General features: G+C 45.4%; 1 protein-coding gene across 2 annotated transcripts; it reads left to right on the plus strand.

Moving 5' to 3' along the window:
* The first annotated feature begins 390 nt into the window (after positions 1-390).
* On the plus strand, positions 391-21,678 carry GTF3C2 (general transcription factor IIIC subunit 2). Of its 2 annotated transcripts, none has more exons than XM_040224393.1 (19): positions 391-1,450; positions 8,568-8,838; positions 9,001-9,322; positions 9,913-10,192; positions 12,021-12,115; positions 12,839-12,916; positions 13,067-13,165; positions 14,293-14,520; positions 14,693-14,804; positions 15,019-15,127; positions 16,393-16,418; positions 16,603-16,732; positions 18,543-18,687; positions 18,786-18,947; positions 19,124-19,211; positions 19,470-19,598; positions 19,883-20,035; positions 20,186-20,293; positions 20,561-21,604. In XM_040224393.1, the coding sequence occupies exons 2-19, from the start codon at positions 8,592-8,594 to the stop codon at positions 20,777-20,779; spliced, it is 2,730 nt and encodes a 909-aa protein (XP_040080327.1). In that variant the 5' UTR covers positions 391-1,450; positions 8,568-8,591; the 3' UTR covers positions 20,780-21,604. The 2 variants fall into 2 exon arrangements, with proteins under 2 accessions (XP_040080327.1, XP_040080326.1); XM_040224392.1 differs by lacking the exon at positions 391-1,450 and adding an exon at positions 1,739-1,922 and having other exon boundaries at positions 20,561-21,678.
* The last annotated feature ends 811 nt before the right edge of the window (positions 21,679-22,489 follow it).

The raw sequence follows: 22,489 nt of genomic DNA on the forward strand, positions 1-22,489 counted from the left end.
CAGTAAACCTTTTTTTGTTCCAAATTCCCACATTTCGATTTGTTTGGCTTCATTGTGTCTCAGGCACATGAACTTGCACTAATACATAAAGCAGCATTGTTTGTAATAGCAAAAGACTGGAAACCACCTAGATACCCATTAATAATAAGAACTAACACTACATTTATATAATTACATACTAAGCAATCATAGGGGCTTCCCAGGTGACTCTGGTAAAGAATCTTGCAGGAGACTACAGGTTCTATCCCTGGGTCAGGAAGATTCCTTAGAGAAGGAAATGGGAAACCCACTCAAGTATTTCTTGCCTGGGAAATCCCATGAACAGAGGAGCCTGGTGGGCTACAGTCTACGGGGTCTCGAAGAGTTGGACACGACTTAACTGAGCACACACAAGAAATCATAACAATAAGGAAGGTTTTTATGTATAGCAATGGAATAGTCTCCAAGGTACACTCAGTTAAAAGTAAGGTGCAGGACAACTTGGATGCTGTTTGAATTAAAATGGGGAAAGATGTATATGTATTTGCATGAGTATAAATACAGAAAATGTCTTGGACTTGTAACCAGAAACTACCTAGGTAGATGTGGTCTGGGAGACTGGAGAGAGGAAGTGGAAAAGACTTCACTATACCCTATGCATTTTTTGAATTTCGAATCATGTGAATGTCTTATCCCCCAAATAGATACAATTATTAATATGAGGAAGATTTTGCAATAGTTGAAGTCAAAGATAATCTAATCTGAGACAACAGGAATGGAAAAGAGTCAGGTTTGTTCATTAGAGAAATAAATGGTTGAAACATTTTTTAATGAAGAGAAATGCTTGAAATTGAGAGGAAACAGCCTCCACTGCACCCACTTCAGCACTCTCACAAAGCCTGTCCTAAGCCACAGCACAGTCTTAGCTTGTCTTAGGCCACTTAAGACGAATGGGATGGGAGTCCCCTTGCTCTAGCTTTTAAATCCTGGCTAGCTTCTCCCTTGCTTTTCATAAATATTTTGTGTAACCAAGGGAATTTAATAGATGAGATTATCTGGGAAAAGATTGGTTTACCCCATCCTTTCCTGTCTACATTTCTACGTCCTGAACTCTCCTATTCGGTATATGCAGACCTGTGTGATTTACAGCTTTAAATGCCTCAGGAAACGGCAGAAGTTTGTTACATTCTTTCTCCAACCACAACCGACCACCCAGGGAGGGAGTGGGGAGAGGCCTACGACCAAGGGGAGGGTCCAAGCCTGAGGATCATTTGAGTAGAGCGTCTCCAAGCCAGGCTTTTCTTCTGCTCCTCCCCTTCACTGTGTTTCGGTCTCGGGTCCATCCCTGGCTTCACTAGTGGCTGGATCTGCTGGGGGCTACCCTGGGGCGGAAGCCGGAGTCGTCCCCCCGCGGTCCAAGGCACGGATTCCTTTGTCTCCCAGGCTTCCGCTCGACGGCGCGGGGTTGCGGGTAAGTACTCTCTGGTCTGCCCGGCCCTGCCCGCCACGGGCCAGTAGCCTCCACACAAAGCCAGGATTCAGCGATCGGGAGCGACACTCGGGCCTGGGCGCCCGCACTCTCGAGGCTCGCATAGAAGCCGCGTGGGAACCCGCGGGGGCGCGACGGCCGTCACCGCGCAGGCGTCAGTCTTCCCTTCGGGACACTGCAATTCCCATAAGGCCGTGCCGCGTCCCCCGCGCCTCGGAGGCCCGGGAGCGGCGCCCGCTGCGACGGGCTCGGGGACGCTCGCCGCACTGCATTATGGAATACATAGTCTAATAGAAAACGTCCTGGGGCACAAATTCCCGACCAAGCCCACGTGTTTACCTTGTGCACTGGGGGGGACGTCAATGAAGAGTAGCTACTAGATTTCGTCATAAAACGGCGACCAGACAGGCGGCGCCATCTTCGAACTTGGACTTCCGGAAGGACTTTGGTGAGGGTGAGTGTACCGCAGCGGGATGTGAGGGGCCCCACGGTTACTACCCCCCCTTCTTTTTTTGGTAGCACTAAGACATTGGGAACCAATTCCGGCTCCGCTTTTCCGCCTCTGCTCAGCATCGCGACCTCCAGCCCCCGAGCTCCTACGGAAACCGCCGTGCTCCCACCTCCCTAACCCACGGTGGCAGCCCCTATCTCTGATCTCCTCGGGTTTCGCCTTCTTCCCCAGTGAGGTGTCCGTAACATCTTATCCTGTGTCCGGGCCCCGGCGCTGCGAACATTGCAAACCTCGAACTCTGCGAATCTACTGTAATCCTCAACCTTAGGAAACTCACGGCTCACTTCCCGAACAGGCTAGTGGTGAAAGCTAACCCCACTCCCAGGACTGAGAAAGGGCAAGCGGTCACCCCTAGAGTGGTGGCGGGTCAAGTCTTCTCATTGTAGTGTGTTCAGCCTCTTCCTCGGCGAGGTCCTTCTAACCCTGGGGGTTGTGCCCCGCGCGCTGCAACCCCATTGGCGCAGCCAGGGGCCAGTTATGTTTCCCAATCTAGTCCTTTTATCATGCAGCAACTTGGCTTTCTGTTCGGGAAGGGAGAGGTGGCGACTTCAGCTTCACCCGCGAAACTCACTTTGTTACAAGTGCAGGGTGCAAGCCCCATGGCCCCAGCGGCATATTGTTACACAAACATCATTCCTGTGCCTTCGTTCCTTTTTGCTACCCTTTCTTATCAACTGTAGTACTTTCTTAATTGTTTTCTTTAAATTGATTTAATATTAAGGTTTAAGTGCTTTAGTCTTGATCTAACTAGTCCATGGGTTTCATGGACTAGTTAAGGTTTTTTTAAATATAAGTTAAAATAAAAACATAATTAATCAAATAAAATTGTTCAATTTTGTATCAGAAGTCATCTTGCAGACCACCAGTTGTACCATAGGAACACTTTGGAAATAATGTATTAGACCATGCAGTGTGTGTAAAATAATTCCATACCTGCAGAACAGTGTTACCTAATCATTTTCCGTGGTTGGGGAGATCAGGCTGGCGGCCTTGGAGCAGCATTGGAACCAGACAATTTGGGGTGCAGATTTAAAATTTTGTAAATCCTGGTACAAATTTACTAAACCTTTTGCTTGTGTCCAAAATTTGCATTGTAAAATCAAAAATGGAAATTAACCACCACGCCCTGCTGCTGCCTTCTCTGAGAAGTGAATCCTTATAGAGATTCTTGTATCTTGAGAAGTTAGTCCTTAAATCAACAAAAGTTAATGATTGCACTTACCATGTACCAGTTTCTGGATACAATAATGAATCAGATAGACAAGGTCCCTATCTTATGAAACTTATAAAGAAAATAGATATGGAATAAGTAAATATCCATATCTCTTATTAAAAAATTCCAGATGGACTAAAGAGCTACATGTAAGATCTAAAACTAGAAAAATCATTAGAAAACAATAAAAGAAGATATTTTATATTCTGATATTATTATCAATGGGGTAGGAAATACCTTTTTAAAGACAGGAATTTCCTGGTGGTCTAGTGGTTAGGACTCTCCACTTCCATTGCAGGAGGCAGGGGTTCAATCCCTGGTCTGTAGCTAAGATCCTATGTGAGGCAGGGTGGCCACAAAGACACAAAAGCCATAAAGAAGAAGACTGAGATATTTCACTCATAAAATTTAACCTTAGTTTTGCAAGAAACATTATAAGCAAAGTTAAAAAAGGTAGATACAGAGAGAAAATATTCACAACATAAATAACTCCACAGATCAATAAGAAAATGATCAATTTGTTTTACAGAAATGGGCAATTCATAAAAGACATAGATGTCCAACATATAAAAAAGAAGTTGCTAACCTCAGTTATTATCAGGACAATGCAAATAAATGGGCTTCCCTGGTGGGTAAAGAATCTGCCTGCAATGAGGGAAACTTCAAATGGGTTGTCCCTGGGTTGGGAAAATCCCCTGAGGGAGGGCATGGCAACCCACTCCAGTATTCTTGCCTGGATCGCAAAGAGTCCGACATGACTGAGTGACTAAAAGCACACACAAGGAGGAATTTTTTCACCCATCAGACTGGCAAAAATCGAAGATTGACAAGGGTAGTAAAATGCGTATATCCATTTTTACAGTTAGTGGGAGTATAAATTGATTTTCATCTTGGCGACCTGTTTGGAAGTATCAAATTTTGAAATGTGTGTACCCTTTAACCCAGTAATTTCACTTCAGATGATTATTCTAGAAAAATAATTTCTCATTACTAAAGAGATCTATACTTGAATATTCATTGCAGTAGTATTTGTAATAGTATTATAATCCAGTTGTTCATTAAATGGGAAATATCCAAATAAACTATAATCCTATGGAACACCACATAGTAACCCAGAAGAATGAGATAGATGTATGTGTACAGATATGGAGAAATCTTCAAGACGTATAGAAGTTCTCTTGACTGATCTTTATTTAACTAACTCCCTCTGTTAACTGACGTTCTCCATTTCCTCTATAAAGCATACAAACTGATGCCCATGGCACACTGAATTCTTGAAGCCTATAGGTTTTTTTCCTGTAGGTCTGAGTACTCTCACTAGTTGATCTGAATGCTTGCCAAGAGTTATTGTATTGTTTCCCATCATTTTTAATGTCAATTGATTTGTCACTATATTTATATATTTGTGACATATGTTTAAACTTTAAGGAAATTTGAGTATGTACGAGTTACGTTTCTATTAAAACTGAGTTGAAATATGGCAGGTACACAGGTGTTTTATTGTTATTTACATTCTACACATATAAGTATTTTGTATCAACTAAAGGTTTTATACAAACCTAAAAAAGAAAAGAAAGCAAACTAAATTGAATACTTTGGAAGGACAAAAGCAGTGAGTTTGCAGATAAGCAAAAAAGCTGCCAACTAGGTGTAAAGACAAGAAACAAGTGAATTGTTAAATTTTAGAAGGCGTTTGCTCCAGTTTAGAAAGAAGCAAGGGAAGGGAAAAGGATAAGCCTTGCTAGTTCCCTTGGGTGGGCTGAGAGAGGGCATGGAGTTAGAACATAACTGGAAAGCTTGACTTCAGAAAGTGGACGATGGACTCAGAAGCAGGGAGTGTTAGTTATTTGACAAGAAATTGAAGTATGACTTTTGGTTGTTTTTTCTTTTTGAATATTTATTTGGCTATGTCAGGTCTTAGTTGCAGCACACAAAATCTTCTTTGTGGTGCACAGATTCTCTAGTTGTGGCACAGGGCCTCAGTTACTCTGTGACACATAGAGTCTTAGTTCCTTGACTAGGGATCGAACCTGCCCCTGCATTGCAAGGCGAATTCTTGACCGCTGGTTTTTAGTTTTTGTTTCAGAAATCTAAGACTTAGTCATTTGCTGAAGACTACGGGATTAGACACTAAAGGAGAGGGTATGGGAGCTGACAGAAAGAGTGACTTTAGTGCCCAACCAGCTTAGATGCGCTGGTTGCAATAGGTGATTGGTTCATCCAGGACTTGAGTTTTGCCAGGCCTATGAAACAAAAAGATGAAAGGAAGTTTGTAATATCAACAAGAATCTGATTAAAATAAAGGAGTCTAAACTAGATGGGATATGGCTGACACAGGGAGAAACTGGAGTGATTGGTCGATAGTGGAGTAATTAACATGGTGAAGAGTAGATATAGTGATCATAGTTGGGCAACCTGGCTGTAATGATGGGAGGTTGTGATCAGATAGTGGGTGTCTTAGTGATTTTGGAGGTTAAAAGAAGGTTTTGTATGTTGGCAAGGTCCAGGGTGTGACAGTGGAGTGGATACCAGTGATTTAGCCAGATGTTACAGGCTTGGAAGGAACAAGGTTTTACAAGATGGGGAGGACTTTTTGGTCAAGAATTGGCACCGGAGAGGAACTGAGAAAACACTGATCCCACTTTCTACCCTGGAGTAAGTGGGATTCGAGAGAATGAGCAACCTCCACTTGTGAGCCTGGAAAGCTAGAAACTCCACTTCTTGGGATTTTTCCACTCAAGATTCTGAATATAATTTAGGTCTTGCAAATCAAATATGCTCTTGAAGAACTCAAATTTAGACTTGAGTTTAGAGAGGAGGCAGGCCAGAGGGCGTGCATTTTGCTTTTGCAGATTGTGGCAGTGACACAGTTCTGGATCTGCAAGCCAGAGAAGAGTCTGCCTCAGTTGGTCACTTTCTGATTATTGCAGAGGCAGCTTGTTTATGGAGCCATCACCTACGGCAGGGGCTTCTTGATTCAGCTGTGACTCCCTACCGTGGCAGAGGAGAGGCCAGGTGGTTCTTGAACCAGCAGCTATGAACCACTTCTCAGTTTGATAAGTACTTGTTCCTAAACTTATTTTTCCCCCTAACCCTTCCTCTATTTGGGGGGTTACTTTTATAATTTCTAGAAACTTGTAGAAGTTTCTATATTTAGAATGTCATCCTGTTACCTTTATATGAATGACAATTAAGAATTCTCTTGATCCTTCTGTTTCTTTATCCTCTGGCATCAAATGTTTCTGAGAACTCCCAGGCTGACCTGATTCCCTCCCACCCCCACTTGTAGGAGAAGTTTAGTTTTCATTCAAATATTTCTTGATGAGTCTTTATTGATTTTTGTGTCCTTTTTATACAATAAGCCCTTTTAACTTTAGGCTGAGATCTTGCTTTACTTCAGGAAAGTACACATTCTGTTTTTCATTGCAGGAAATTGTCTTTTGTTAGGTCTTTGAACATTTTTTTTCTATTCCCATTTTTCTTCTCTGTTCTTTAGAAATAGCAATTATTCATATATTGGCTCCCCACTTGCTCTTTTCACCCATACCATCTTTTCACTAGTCACTGTTATCTCTTTATAGCCTGCATGGTTCTCTCAAACACCTTTCATACCCCTGATTGTGTTTTCAGTAGTTTCAACATTTTGCTTCTCCTCTGATTTTCATTTCTTTTGTTCTTTTATTCAGTTTTTTTCCTTATGACTACCAACTCTTTTTTTTGCCTTGCCATTGTTTTATCTCTTCTTTGATCTCTTATTTCTTGGATTTCACAGTCTCTGGCTTTTTTGAAAGTATAGAAGTTTTTGTTGGAAAATTTCTTGTTTTCTGGAGACATTCCGTGAAACGGTCCTTTTCACCTTTTTCATTTGAGTCCTTTTTATTCTTTCTATAGCAACTATGCATAGGTCCCATTGGATCCTTTTTGCTTATTCCTGATTTTGAATGGAGTAGTTCTCTCAGGGTTTGCTGCTTACCAGAGAACATGTCGGCTTCCCTGGTGGCTCAGTGGTAAAGAACCTGCCTGCCAGAGATGCAGGTTCAATCCCTGGATCAGGAAGATCCACTGGAGAAGGAAATAGCAACTCACTCTGGTCTTCTTTCCTGGGAAATCCCAGGGACAGAGGAGCCTGGTGAGCTACTGTCCATGGGGTTGCAAAGAACAGGCTACCACTTGGCAACTAAACAGCAACAAAGAGAATAATGTAGGTGGAGTCTCATTGACCTCTATTTACCTTGATATTGTTATATCATATCTTTAGCATATGGTGTTATAATGTATCCTTAGCACCTGAGTTAGAGAGTTGGCTGTTACTATAGTTTATAAGGATATCTTCTTGAAGAGAGACGGTTGGAAATTTTAATTTGTATATTTCTTATGGTATGTGTATTAACACACTTTCCACTGAGGCTGATGAATTCTTCATCCTTAAGACATATACAGAGATTCCTCCTTTGATCTGAGTTATTTCTTCCCTTTTGTCACAGACAGGTAGGTTATTCTGGTCACAAACTGGGCCCTTGTAGAGTTCTGTGTTGCTCAGGTTTTTGGTGTGGCGGTAACTGGTTTGTTTATCATTGGCAGTTTACTTTGGTCCGTGGTTGCATAGCTGACTTCTGGGGTTTGAAGAAAATGAAGATCTGTGACTATTTTTTAGTCTATTCTTCAGTGTCTAAATAGTTTCTTAATGTAGTGGGATGTTCCTTAATTGTCTCATAGGCTACCACCTCCCCCATCCAGCTGAAAGATTGCTAGTAGGACACTAGAAATTACCTATCCTTAAATAAATCTGCACCTTGACTAATATTCACAAAGATGGATGTTAGTTCTAGTCATCCTGTTCTCCTTCAGTTTGATCTAAATTTTATAGTATCTGGCAGCTATACTTTATAGTTTATTTTAGAAACTTGTGGCCCTTCCCTGCTTCATAACAGGTGATTTTTTTTTTTTTTCTCTCATTTTTTTTTTAGAGAGGAGTGATTCATTTCAGTAGGTTTCAGGGACAGGGGTTAAATAATTGTTCATTCACTTTAAATCAGCTGAATAAAGCACTTAGAATAGTACTTGGCACATAGTAAGCATTTACTAAATGGTAGCTTGTTATTGTTTGTTCATTGTCAGTTCCATGAGGTCAGGCACCTTGTCTGCCTTGCTTATTGTCATGTTACCAGTTCCTGGAATAGTGCCTGTTATATAGAAGATGCTTAGGAATTACTGCTGAATGAATGAATGACCAGAGTTTGGGTTTCTGGTTGGTGGGGAAGGTGGGGGGAGGTTGGAGGAACAATGATGAGAAGAGAAAGACAGGAAAGTGGAAAAATCTGAGCTCTTACCAGAAGCTTTTTCCTTCTAGTCATTTGTATGTCTCTTGCATGCAGGGGCAGCCATTTTTTGGGGTGCTGATGGATACCTACGGGGTCGGCTATATGGCTCTGGAGGAGGCCGGCCCCGTGGGGAGCATGACTGTGGTAGACTCTCCTGGACAAGAGGTGCTGAACCAGCTTGATGTCAAGGCCTCCTCAGAAACAACCAGTGTGGAGGCTTCCATAGAGATGCCATTATCTACCCCTTTCCCTGGATATGATGATTCTCTCGATGAGAGGAGGCTCCTTCCAGAGCAGGAAAGCCTCTCCAGACTGCAACAGCAAGGTATGTCCCTTGACTTTTCAACCTTTTAGCCCCCCATGCTCAGCTTAAGATGAATGAGAGCAGGTCAAGCTCATAGGATTTTACAACCTGGGTATGGTGTAATCTGTTCCAAAGAGGTTTGAGCTCTGGTCCCATCTCACAGACCCATATTCTTCTCTACAGATCTTTCTTCAGAGATGTCAAAGGTCCCAAAGCCTAGGGCCTCAAAGCCTGGCCCGAAGAGAGGTGGTAGGACACGAAAAGGCCCCAAAAGGCCCCAGCAGCCTAATTCTCCATCAGCCCCTCGGGTTCCTGGTCTCTTAGATCAATCCAACCCTCTGTCCACCCCCATGCCTAAGAAACGAGGTCGAAAGTCCAAGGCAGATCTGCTACTGCTGAAGTTGTCCAAAGGCCTAGATCAGCCAGAGTCTCCACATCCAAAGATGCCCCCTGAGGACTTTGAGACCCCTCCTGGGGAACGACCCCGCCGAAGGGCTGCCCAAGTGTAAGGATTGTGGGGCACAGCTTGGTGGAGGGGGGCTGGGGTGAAGGGCTGGGGGTGAGGCAGATGCTGGAGAGATGAGTGGACTGTGGTGAGGTGTCAGGTAAGCAGGGGTGGTGTTGGGTTCTGGGCACTTGAGCAATCTTCTAGGTCTTACAACAGCAGTTTCTGTCTGTGGTTAAATTCTGTCTGTGGGCAGTTTCTTTCTGTACCTCATCCTATCACATTTTCCACTGTTTCCTCCAAGTCTTCACTGCAGTTCCACTGTGCTGTATAAGTCAGCATATATATGTCCTTCCATCCTTTCCACTTTCCCTCAATGATCTCTGACTGTGGTAGAGTGTGAAGTGCTTCACACTTGGAGGCAGAAGACCTGGGTTCAGATTCCACATATGTGATCTGAATCATCTTGGCCAAGTCACCTAACTTTCCTGGATTTCTGTTTATGCATCTGTCCAAGGGGAAGAGAAATTAGTAGCCATTTCACATGGTCGCTGGGAGGGTCTAGTGAGGTGAGAGTCAGCCAGGTGTCAGGCAGAGGGGCTCTGGGTGAAGTGGCTGCGCTATGGCGCTGACTCTGCCCTGTCCTGCAGGGCCCTTCTGTATCTTCAGGAACTGGCGGAAGAGCTCTCAACAGCCCTGCCTACTCCAGTGTCTTGTCCTGAGGGCCCCCAGGTGAGCAGCCCTACCCAACCGAAGATAATCCAGCCGCAGGCAGCCTGTCTCCGTGGAGAAGGAGATAACACCGCTCGGGACGAAGACTTTGTTCTCCAGGTTGAGGCTGAAGAAGCAGAAGAAAGTGAGGCCCCAAGTGAGAACTCTTCTGACCCTGAGCCTGCAGCGCCCCGAAGCACTGCCCGAGGATCTACTCAGGTAACCTGATTGGACAAGAAAGTGGAGGGAGAAATAGGATTATTGGGAGGATCAGCAGGGTGCCCAGAAGGAGGGCTTTAGCCTAGTAACTAGGATGGCCAAAACAGCGGAAAGTTAAGAAAGAGCAACTTCAAACACAGTTGAGATTCTGGGAGCTGAGGGTGTAACTAAACAAGATTATTTGTTCATACATTGAGTATCTCCTCTGCTAGGAAATACAATCGTGAATAAGACAGGGTCCTCCATTACAAAGCTTACAGTGTAACAAATGCTGCACCAGGAGTGAACAGAATGCTTTAGGCATACAGAGGAAGGATGGTCAACTGCTTAGGCTTCAGAAAGAAACGCTAGTTGAGTTAGGTCTTGAAAGGAACAGAAGTTTTCCAGAGAGCATGATTTCCCAGAAATTGGCTGTGGCTGCAGCACAGGGCCTGGGTTAAAGTGGGGAAGATTAAACTAGAGAGGATGAAAGAAATGAAACTGGTAGGAACCGACAGAGAGTATGTGCGTGTATAGTTATGGTAAAATGGATGTAACAAGATTTACAGTTTTAAAATGTACAATTCAGGGGCATTCAGTACATTCACAATGTAGTGTAACCATCACCACTATCCATTTCTAAAACTTTTGTCATCCCAAACAGAAACTCTGTATGACAATGGTTTTTAGGTAGGAAAAGAACATGATCGGTTAGGAAAATAGGTTAATTTGCAGTTGACAATGAGAAGACACCTTCAGTTCTCTAGGTGAGAGGTGGTAAGGGCCTAAAGTAAGCAGTGGAGGAAGAAAAGATGAGGAGACAGATACAAGAGATATGTAAGAGAATTAATAGCAGTTGAGAGTTGAAGGAGAGGAAAGGGTAGGAGTTTCCAACTTCGATGGTGCTCTCATACACTGAACTTGGGAACACAGAAAGGGTGGGGGATGCAGGAAGGGTGAAGGTAGGCAGGCAAAGTGATGAGTTTACTGTCTGACATGTCGAGTTGGAGGGGCCACTGGGTCAAGGGCCATCCTTCTGGAGACATCTGGTTGCCAGTCAGATACACGGGACCAGTGCTTTACTCCTCCCAGCTGCATTTAAGGGAGCACCAAAACCCTCTAATAAAGATAAATGTCTCAATGCAACATTTTAAAAATAAAAATTAATGCAACAAATCTATGCTGAAGAAAATATTAAAAAAGAAGAAAATATGAAAATTTTCAATATGCTGAAAGAAAATTTAAAAATTTTCAATAAAGGCAGGAAGTATACTAGTGATATTCACTTTTGCCTCAAGTTCTAATGTGGCTCAGCACCACACTGTATGAGTCTAGATTTTGTAGAAAAGTTGAGACTGAGTAAAGGTTACATTTGCTAAGATGCAGTCAGGCATAAAAATGGAGGTCAAAGCCATGAGTCAAAGGATGAGATTACCAGGAGTCCATGTATTGAGGGTTGAGAAGACACAGGAACTCTAGGAAATACCGTCAGTGACTAACCCTCAAAGGAGGGAGAGACTATGAAGGTATAGCGTGGAAGGAATGAGGAGAGACTGCCCCCAGGGCAGGATCTTCAGGAAGCAAATAGGAGTGCTCTGAATTAAGTGCTGTAGAGACACACCAAGGAAGATGAACAGAAAATAGAGAGCAGGTTTTGCTGGAGAAGTAAGAGCAAAAGATGGAGAGGTCATTGTAATGGTTAAGATATAAATCTTTTAAGATGCCGATTGGAGAAAAATTAGAGAGCAAGTAGTACCAGGAGAAGAAAAAGCTGAGAAAGCTCTCTCCTAAGGACTTTCTCTAACCTGTAAAATTCTCTAACTTACACTTTCTTCAATTTGATCCTCAGAAGCAGAAGCCACACGTCCGGGGAATGGCTCACAATGGCTTACCAAATCACATCATGGCCCCTGTTTGGAAGTGCCTTCATCTCACCAAGGATATGTGAGACTTGGGGAATGGGAGCTGGGGATGAAAGGTAGGGGTGGAGAGCAAAGGAAGACCGAGGACCCAGCCTAGCAGTGGGGCTATGAGAAGAGGGGGCAGGCACCTGCAGCGTAGAACATGGGGAAGACATTTGTAACTCAAAGGTACTGCTGCAAAGGCAGAAGCTCTCAAGCTGTGCTGTCCAATATGATAGCCACAAGCTGCACGAAGCCATTTAAATTTCATTTAAAATTAATGAAATATAATTAAAAGTCCAGTTTCTCAGTTGCTCTAGCCACATTTAAGTGCCCAATAGCTATAAGGCACTGGCCTCCTAAGCCAGGGATTGTGGGTTCGAGTCCCATCTGGGATAGGGGTGGATAAACCACCGAGTTCTCCTTTGAGCTTCCCTGGTGGCTCAGAGGTTAAAGCGTCTGCCTGGAATTCGGGAGACCCGGGTTCGATCCCTGAGTCGGGAAGACCCCCTGGAGAAGGAAATGGCAGCCCACTCCAGTACTCTTGCTTGGAGAATCCTATAGGGGAGGAGCCTGGGGGGCTACAGTCCATGGGGTCTCAAAGCGTCGGACACGATTGAGCGACTTCACTCACTCACTCAGCTACTTGCAGCTCGTGTGTTAGATTAGCACAGATAACAGATTGCTCCCATGCTCACAGAAAGTTATGGGGCAGTGCTGCTCTGGAATCTCTCCTCCTTCACTAATGCTACTTCTGCTCCTCCAGCCGAGATCAGAAGCATTCATACTGGGAGTTTGCGGAATGGATTCCTTTAGCCTGGAAGTGGCGCTTGTTATCTGAACTGTAAGTTGAAGGGGCATCTTTGAAATCTAGGAGCGGGTGTCACCCCTGGAGACAGAAGGGTAACTGAGGACTCTAGATTGATCATGGGAATCCCAGTACAGGTGAAACTTTTCCTCATTTACACTGTTTGTTCCCTTTTCCATCCCCCAGTGAGGCAGCTCCCTACCTGCCCCAGGAGGAGAAGTCCCCGCTGTTTTCTGTACAACGTGAAGGACTTCCTGAAGATGGCACCCTCTACAGAATAAACAGGTGACGACCGCATCTCTTTTTTTCTGATTCTGGGAGACAGAAGTAGGAAAAATGGATGTCAAAAGGGATGGGAGATTGGCCCTGTTCTTCCCTGAATGCTGGTCCAGTTGGTCCCAAGGCTAGGAGAGCTGCCTATATTTGCTCAGCCCCCTCTAATCTGCAGCACTTGTCTCTGCTGGTCAGACTGAGGGAGCCTAGGGAGGTTGAGGGTGGAACAAGTTTTCAAGGTCACATCTACTCAGCTAGACCTGGACAGACTGGCCCTAGAGTGAACACTGTAGTGAGTCAGAATGGGCTGTCAGCATGGGCTGTCACCTTTGAAGGTGAGCCTGGAGCTAGACAGACTTGGGGAAGGAAAGGAGGAAGATAACATGGTGGCTAGGCCTGGTCTCACTTGTAGACTGTGAGTGACGTTCTGGTGCTTGCTTAAGTCAGGAGCTCCAGGTGGCACTCCCATTCTGTGTTCCTTTTTTTTATCTTTTTTAAGAACAGTTTTTGGTTCACAACAAAACTGCGAGGGGGTTACAGAGGGTTCCCATATTCTCCCTCTCTCCCCCCCACCGCCCCACCCCCTGCCCTGACAAGCACAGCTTTCCCCATTATCAACAATCTCTCACCAGAGGGGCGCATTTGTTATGATTGATGAACCTGTACCAACACATCACAATTGCTCAAAGTCCATAGTTTACCTTTGGGTTCACTCTTACTGTTGTACATTTTATGGGTTTGGTTAAAGGTTTAGTGACAGGTATCCATCATTATGGTATCATACAGAGTATTTTCATTGCCCTAAAAATACTCTGTGTTCTGCCTGTTCATCCCCTACCTCTCCCACCCTCAGCCTCTGGTTATCACTGACCTTTTTACTGTTTCCATAGTTTTCCCTTTTCCAGAATGTCTTATAGTTGGAATCATACAGTATGTAGCCTTTTCAGGTGGGCTTCTTTCACTTAGTAATGTGCACTCAAGTTTCCTTCATGCCTTTTCATGGCTTGATAGGTCATTTCTTTTTTGTGCCAAAGACTATTCCACTGTCTGGATGTATCACAGTTTATTTATCCATTCATCTACTGAAGTCCTTACTGCCTTTTACTAGCTCCTTTTTTTCATCTGTGCCTTTTCTCTAGATTCAGCTCTATCACAGCACACCCAGAGCGCTTGGATGTGTCTTTCTTCACGGGGGGCCCACTCTGGGCTCTGGACTGGTGCCCGGTGCCAGAGGGGTCAGCAGCCTCGCAGTATGTGGCTCTTTTCTCCAGCCCTGATATGAATGAGACACACTCACTGAGCCAGCTGTATTCGGGCCCTGGGCTGCTCCAGCTCTGGGACCTTGGGACCTTGCAGCAAGAAAGCTGGTGAGGTGGGGCTGGGACACTGCCAGGGGAGAGTGGTGGAGGAAGAAAGAAGGGTGGGCTGGGCTGGGGGGGAGGGGAAGGCTCAGACTGGGTTGAAACAAGGGGAACACAGGCTCTGGAAGCTCTAGACCTTTCCCTCCTACCCATTCTCTGCACATGCTCTCTCTCTCAGTCTTGGCAACAGAGCCCACTTTGTCTACGGGATAGCTTGTGACCACGGCTGCATCTGGGACCTCAAGTTCTGCCCCAGTGGAGCATGGGAACTTCCAGGCACCCCTCGGAAGGTACTTCCCACTTGACTGTGGGGTGGCCTTTGGCCTCAGCCAGAACGAAGGGGACCTGGGTCTTCCCAGAGTTGGAGAAAGGGAAGTTGGAGAGTGGGGGGTGGAGTTTTTCCAGCAGCTCCATATTAGACTTTCAGGGACCAGAAGCTCATGCATTCTCTGAGACATGCCTGCTGGGAGCAAGTCTCAGTGCAGATCTGGTGTCACCCTCTAGGCTCCTCTCCTGCCCCGACTGGGTCTCCTGGCTCTTGCCTGCTCAGATGGGAAGGTGCTGCTGTTCAGCCTGCCCCATCCCGAGGCCCTGCTGGCTCAGCAGCCCCTAGGTGAGTACTGCAGCAAGAAGAATGGGGCTGCTGGAGTTTTGGCCAGAGCTTAGAAGGGCCTATCCAACCCCGCACCCCAAAACTCCTCCAGGCCCAGTGTCTCCAGTGCAGAGCCTTACCCAGTCACTCCTCCCATTCTGACTTCACTCTTCCCCATTCTTTTACTTCTCTCTTTGGCAGCCTGCAAGCGGTCCTCTCTCTTGCAGTCTTGTAACTGCCTTCTTGGAGCACATTGTCTTTGATCTCCCCACTTCCATGCTCTCCTTGCTCTCAGGTCTTCCCCTTCTCACTGCCCCAGCTAGCTGGCTGTGTGGGGCTGCCGCAGGCTGAGGCTGGTGCCTGGGGCTTGTCTCCTGCCACACTCCTCTTCCTCCCCCAGCCCTGTCCTTACCTCTCCTCCCCTCACCACCAAACATACATGAGAACACGCTCTCTCATGTGAAGGGAAGGAGAATATGGAGCTGAAGGTGAGCATGAAGAGGAAGGGGCAGAGAAAGGCAGCTCCCATTTGATTACATTTATTTGTTTTTCAACAGTACTGCATGTTTAAAGAAGAGGGCCCCTAGGTTTAAACCCTGAGAAACCCCCTATTTAGTGGTTTCTGGTGTTAGGCATGGATTGAGGAGGGAGTGGGAATTAAGGAAGTTAGGACAGAGGTGTACAGACAGTTCTTTCAGGATGTTAGTCTGTGAAGGAGATCATAATAAATGAGGGCAGTGGCTGGAAATGAATCCCAGAGTTAAAGAGGCGGGGGTTCCTTTGCCAGCCCAGTGGTTAAGAAGCCACCCTTCTAATGCAAGGGGGCACAGGTTCAACCCCTGGTCAGAGAACTAAGGTCTCACATGCCACGAGATATGGCCAAAATAGGGTAAAGGAAGGCTTTGGTTTGTTCATTTGATTAACCAGAGACAAGAGTGCATGTTTTACTTCTGTGCTTGCAAGTGACCCAGTAGCAGGAGAGAAAGTGGAGAGTGCAGAAGGGGAGATCAGATGAGCCACACTCTGGATAAGGGAAGAGAGGACGAGAGGAGAACAGAGTGGAGAGATTAGCCATTCTCATAGGAGGAAGGGCACAGTCACGTAGAACAGGAAGAAAGAAGGATCTGGGGGCAGGCAGAGGCAAGTTCACACATTGATGGTGGCAAGAGAAAAGTGAAAGGGAGGGGCATTGTTGAGAGGGCAGGGGTGCTGGTCTGCGAGCTCAGCCTGGTTGGGACCCCAGCCGTCTGGATCTAGAACTCAGTTTCTGACCTTCTTCCTCACAGATGCAGTGAAGCCTGCCATCTATAAGGTGAGTGAGGAGCCTGCTCCCTTAGCCGAGGCTCCATCTTCTAGAGCCTCCCTTACCAATTCCACAGTGAGTCTCCTTCCACCTCTGGAAAATCTCCCACCCTGTGCTGACTAAACAGTGATTTGAGCCTTCATTCCAGACAGTAGTTATCCCTAATCCTGGTCTTGTCTCTCTGTCCCTGCAGGTTCAATGTGTGGCAACCCTCCAGGTAGGGTCTATGCAAGCTTCAGACCCCTCTGAGTGTGGTCAGTGCCTTAGCCTGGCTTGGATGCCCACCCGGCCCCACCACCACCTGGCTGCTGGATACTACAATGGTAAAAACAAAACATAGGGAACTATTGCTCTTTAAATTTTTATATATGCTTGTTTTTTGGTTGTTGTTTCCCTTTTGGTTCAGTGTTCAACATTATGTAGTTATAAATATTTGTGCTTGTAGAAAAAATACAGAGAAGAGAAAAATATCACTATACTTTTTCCACTCAAAAAAAAAATTAAGAATAGATAAACATCATTTCTTGCTGTTCTCTATGCATGTATAAAAAGATGGAAAGAGAAAGAATTCTATAAAAATGGGATCATAAAGATACTTTTAAGATTAAAAAGGAAAAGAATAAAAATTTTAAATAACATTAAGTAATTGGTATTATTAGGTTGTTACTGTTTTTACTTGTGTGAATTAGATCTTAGTTGCATCACGTGGGATCCTTCCCTGTGGTGCACGGACTCTCTAGTTGTGCCACGAGGGCTCAACTAAGTTGCTCTGTGGCATGTAGTATCTTAATTCCCCAAGCAGGGGTCGAACCTGAATCCCCAGCATTGCAAAGTGAATCCTTAACCACTGGACCAGCAGGGAAGTCCCAGTTGTTACTGGTTTTAAATAACAGTTTCACTTTTAGGCACACCAGTAGACTTTCTGCTGGGGATGAGGAAGTTAGCACTCTTACCCTGCTTTCTCTCATCCCTCTCACCATCTCCTGTGTCCCTTTTGGTGGTCTTATTCTTACATGGTCAAGGTATGTGATATTTGATGCAGTTTTGCCATCTTAATTCCCAGAATTACTAAATCTTAACTCTATATTGAAAAGAGTGCCTGTCTCCGCCAGACCTTTCATCTCAGGCTCGCCCTTCGTGGCTCTGTTATTTAAATTGCTTAGCTGTAATTCACTGTCAAGTTTTTTCAAGAAAGGCTCATAAGTGTTACATTTACTGAGTTTCTGTATAAAAAGGGGATGTCTTTTACATTGATCAAAGTTCTACTTTTGATTACCTCATCCTCTGCCAGGCTGGTCAGCCTGCTTTGGATCAGCCCAGTTAGTTTATTTGTCCATTTGTTTTCTATTCCTCTACCTGTTGCTTTTGGCTCTTTGCCTGTTCTCTTTGCCATAGAGTAGAGTTGGCAAACATTTCTGTTCAGGTTCAGACAGTGAACATTTTATGCTTTGTGGGCTGTTTGGCCATTGTTGGAACCATCCACCTCCGCCATTGTAAAGTGAAAGCAGCCACAGACCTCAGGGAAACAAATGGGTGTGGTCGTGTTCCAGTCAGACTTACCAAAACAGGCAGCAAGCTGTGTTTGGCCCCTGGGCTATAGTTTGCCAACCCTTGTCCTAAAGGGTTTATCCTTTAAAAATAAGAAAAATACCCTTGACTTTTATTTACTGCGTGCATTCAATCTATCTTTCAATGGTAGATCTCAAACTAAGCTATTACTTTTATGTTAATGAGCACTGGAACTAAAAATACCAGGTTGAGTCTTTAAACCATGGAGGGAATGTTGGCTAGCTAATCATGATCCCTCCAGTCTCTCGTAAGGGATCCAATCTGAGAGTAGAAGACATAGGTCCTAGGAGCCAGAGAAAGAAATTAGAGCAAGGAAAAGAGATTATTGTGTGCTGTGCTCAGTCATGTCCAACTCTTTGCCACCCCGTGGACTGTAGCCCGCCAGGCTCCTCTGTCCATGGGACTTTCCCGGCAAGAAGACGAGTGGGTTGCCATTTCCTCCTCCAGAGGATCAAACCCGTGTCAGCTGCATCTTCTTTATTGGCAGGTGGATTCTTTACCACTGAGCCAGCAGGGAAGCAATAACCTGACTGTAACACCTACACATTCTTTCCTGACCCTCAGGCATGGTGGTTTTATGGAACCTTCCCACGAACTCACCTCTGCAGCGGATACGGCTCTCTGATGGCTCCTTGAAGCTCTACCCCTTCCAGTGTTTCCTAGCCCATGACCAGGCTGTGCGTACTCTTCAGTGGTGCAAAGCTAACAGGTATTGAACAGGGGGGTTATGGCGGTGGGAGGTGAGGACAGGCTGACTCTTCCAGAGTTGTTCAGATTTGATCTTCTCCTTCTCTCATCTTTCCACAGTCATTTCCTAGCCTCTGCAGGGAGTGACCGGAAAATCAAATTTTGGGACCTTCGACGACCTTATGAACCAATAAACTCTATCAAGCGCTTCTTGAGTACAGAGCTGGCCTGGCTGCTCCCCTACAATGGTGTCACTGTGGCTCAGGACAACTGCTATGCCTCGTACGGCGGGATGGAGAGAGGATGAGCTCTGGGAACAGGCCCTCAGGGTTGGGGTGCATTGTGCCAGTTTGTTGTGGGGAGAGGAGGGTTGTTTCACTGAGGGAGTCTGGATTCTGGGGGAAGAAATGAGTCTAATCTTAGAAAAAGGAAGATTTTCTTTTCTTTATCTCTTACAGTTATGGACTCTGTGGAATTCACTACATTGATGCTGGTTACCTTGGTTTCAAGGCCTATTTCACTGCTCCTCGAAAAGGCACTGTCTGGGTGAGCCCCTCTCTTCCAAACCTTCAGTACACAGGCAAACGGTTCCTAGTGGTGGTCAGAAAGAGGCCATAGGTTTGGAAAGAAAGAGAAGATAGGTGTGTGGTAATTGTCATCAAGGATGTGGATTATGTTAAACTTACTTATGCTTGTTTATGTGAATATGTCTCTCCCCCCTCAGGCTGTGCAGTTGTTACCAATTCACAGAAGTGAATTAATGAGTGAGTGAGTGAATGACAAATATCTGTCTCTTCCTATTAGAGTCTTTCAGGATCTGACTGGCTCGGGACAATAGCCGCAGGAGATATATCTGGAGAGCTCATTGCAGCTATATTGCCTGATATGGCACTGAACCCAACAAATGTCAAGCGACCTTTAGATCGAAGATTCGTACGTATATGAATATTTAATAGCACCATCTGTTGGGTCCTAATCCACCTGACCTCCCATATTAGTGCTGCCAAGTAGCAGAAGAGTCTCCCAGCCCCAGTATTCTCCCTAGAAGTCTTAGCATAGAGTTGTACATAATCTCCCCTACCCTCGTGTATCTGAACATAGGTTTAAACATACGCTTTTCTTCTTTAAAGTCTTTCTTGCTCCAAACCAAATTTCTGTCTTTTACTTTTACCTGGTCTTCAGTATTACAGGACCTAATTTCACATTCTTCTTTCTAGCCTATATATAAAGCAGATCTGATACCATATCAGGACAGTCCTGAAGGTCAAGACCACGCTTCTGCTTCATCTGGGGCCCCCAACCCTCCCAAGGCTCGAACTTACGCTGAAACAGTCAATCATCACTACTTGCTGTTTCAAGACACAGATTTGGTAAATTGAGGCCAGGAGAATGGGTGCAGCATTAGAAAACGTAGAAGACGTGAGTCCTTGTATAGCAGGGGATCTGGAGGAGTTACAGCAGAAAGATGCAAAACTAAGAATCTGCTCGCTTTCTCTCTCCTCTCATACCCTCCTCCCCAGCGTTCGTTCCACGGTCTGCCCCACAGAGAACCAATGCTGCGCATGCAGGAGGGAGAGGGGCAAACGCGGCTCTGCCTGGACCGGCTGCAGCTGGAAGCTATTCATAAGGTAGGAACCTTACCTCTCATCTCCTCCCAACTCTGAGCCTGTGAGCCATGAAATCAGAGAGGAAAAGGTAACAGAGATGGCAAATGAGGGGAAACAGCTCCACACCCTTATCCTCCAGAGCACGACAGACACATCCTTCATGGTCTTCTCGTCCTGCTTCTCACCCCATCATGGTCCTGTTCTTTCAAATTGCGGCCCTCTTAGAGCTAGGACTCACTCTGAAGTACCAACTCTGAGCATTGCTTTTGTTTTCTGTTCTTTTCACAGGTACGTTTCAGTCCAAACCTGGACTCCTATGGATGGCTGGTCTCTGGAGGGCAGTCGGGGCTGGTTCGGATCCATTTTGTCCGTGGACTCACCTGTCCACTGGGCCACCGTATGCAGCTTGAAAGCCGAGCCCATTTCAGTGCTATGTTCCAGCTGGCCTCCCCCTCTCCAGGGCCTGGCTTTCCTCCAACCAGCCATTGCCTCCTGCCCGGTCCCTAGTCATGGTCCCCACAGGACCCTTGGAATGAAGTCTGCTGAGAACAGTTGGCTCCGAGCACACAGCCATAGGAACTGGGGCCTTCCTGGACAGTGATGCTGCCAGGCCTGGATCTTTAGACCTGCCTCCCCAGGACCCCTTAGATCCCTCTCCTTCCACAGACTTCTCCTGTCATCATGGCCCCCCGCGGGCAGGGGGGTTCTCCCTCCACAAACTCTCAAGTCTCAGCATAAAACTATGACTCACAAGAAACACTCAGCCTGACCTAGGCTTGGGAGTCAAATTGCTCATATTGAGCATATTGTGAAGTGGGTAAAGCTAAGTAAAGGTACTGGGTGTTTTTGAGACCACATGTGAGTGGGTGTTTGGAGAACTGGAAAGGGTATCTGCATGAAGGCTCCTGTCTGACTATATTCTGGATCCAATATTACTGCCTTCCTAACTTCCTCTTTAGAGTACCCAACACACAGGCCCACGAGCAGGTGATGGTAACTCATTGGACTGAAGCTGCTTATAGGACTTCCTTAACTAAGGAACACACCACAGACGCCCTGCCAACAGAAGAGTGGCTCAGATCTTACTTGCTCCTGCTTATGAAATATTCCCAATCACTGGTCATCTGACCCTTCTTGAGCACTCCTAGACAGTCATGTTTTTAAAATCTTCCTTTATATCAAGTCAAAGAGTATACCTCTATACATTTTACCATGGGTGTTAGGAAATCTAGTCACTCTTCCCTGTGATTGCTCTTTTAAGTATTTAAAAATAGTTATCATGTGTTTCCCAAGTCTTTTCTTCTCTAGATTAAATATCATCAATTACTTTAACCATTCTTTTACACGTCATGATTTTTGATCCTTCTGTCACATTGTTGACTTATTAAACATATTTAGCTACTTTATTTCAATTCTCTGTATAGGAGGTATTTAAAATCCAAGCACAGTAGTATATCTCATCTTGTTAAGAGTCCTCTTGTTGGATGTTGCAGACTCATAGTGACGGCAGTATTGCCTGTTAAGCAAGGATGGACCACCCTCCCACCCCACCCCATCCCCCACCACCAAGGAGAACTAGGCAAACAATAGTCTTCAAATGTATGAGTATAACCTGAGGTTTGGTTGCGGGGAGCAGGGGAAGAGTCAGCTGACTTCAGGAAGTAGAGAAAAGCATACAGCCAGCTCCTATTGAAGGGAGTGGAGATTAGTTCAGTGCCTTCTTGGAACAAAACCCGCTGGCACTCTAGACTGATTGGCCAAATATCTGGGAAGAACTTTCTGCCTCTTCAGTGGAGAATTTATCATATGTCAAAAAATTTCCTTTAAGGGGAAAGGAATCAAGTAGTTCAATTCCTTTCCTGTGCAGAAGAGGAAACAGACCTGGAGGCAACCCAGACCATTAGCAGCAGAGGGACCACAACTCACGTCAGTGCCAAGTATTGCACCATCCTGTTGTGCTAGCTCAGATTATGCCAGTTTGTTTTTGTGACAGTTGGTAGGGAAGTGCTTTCCATTGCAGTGTTGCTTTGCTCATTCTACACAGCAGCCCCTTGGCACTGCATCATGAAATCCCACTTTTAGTGGGAGAAAGATGGGGTCTGGGGACCCATGCCATTGAGGCTGTAGGCTGGTGTTGGCAGCCCTGCCCTGCTGCTGGTTCTGCCCTCATCTCAGCCTCCAAAAGAAAATCAGGAAAATGCTCTCAGCCCTTGCTTC

The sequence above is a fragment of the Oryx dammah genome, unplaced genomic scaffold (genome assembly GCF_014754425.2).
Source record: "Oryx dammah isolate SB20612 unplaced genomic scaffold, SCBI_Odam_1.1 HiC_scaffold_25, whole genome shotgun sequence".
NCBI lineage: Eukaryota > Metazoa > Chordata > Mammalia > Artiodactyla > Bovidae > Oryx > Oryx dammah.

Bases quoted from the DNA above. Each gene is read 5' to 3' on its own strand.
- GTF3C2 (XM_040224393.1), top strand. From the start codon at position 8,592: ATGGATACCTACGGGGTCGGCTATATGGCTCTGGAGGAGGCCGGCCCC. The intron at 10,193-12,020 runs GTAACCTGATTG...TTTGATCCTCAG, and splicing joins CTGCCCGAGGATCTACTCAG to AAGCAGAAGCCACACGTCCG. The intron at 15,128-16,392 runs GTGAGTACTGCA...TCTTCCTCACAG, and splicing joins GCTGGCTCAGCAGCCCCTAG to ATGCAGTGAAGCCTGCCATC.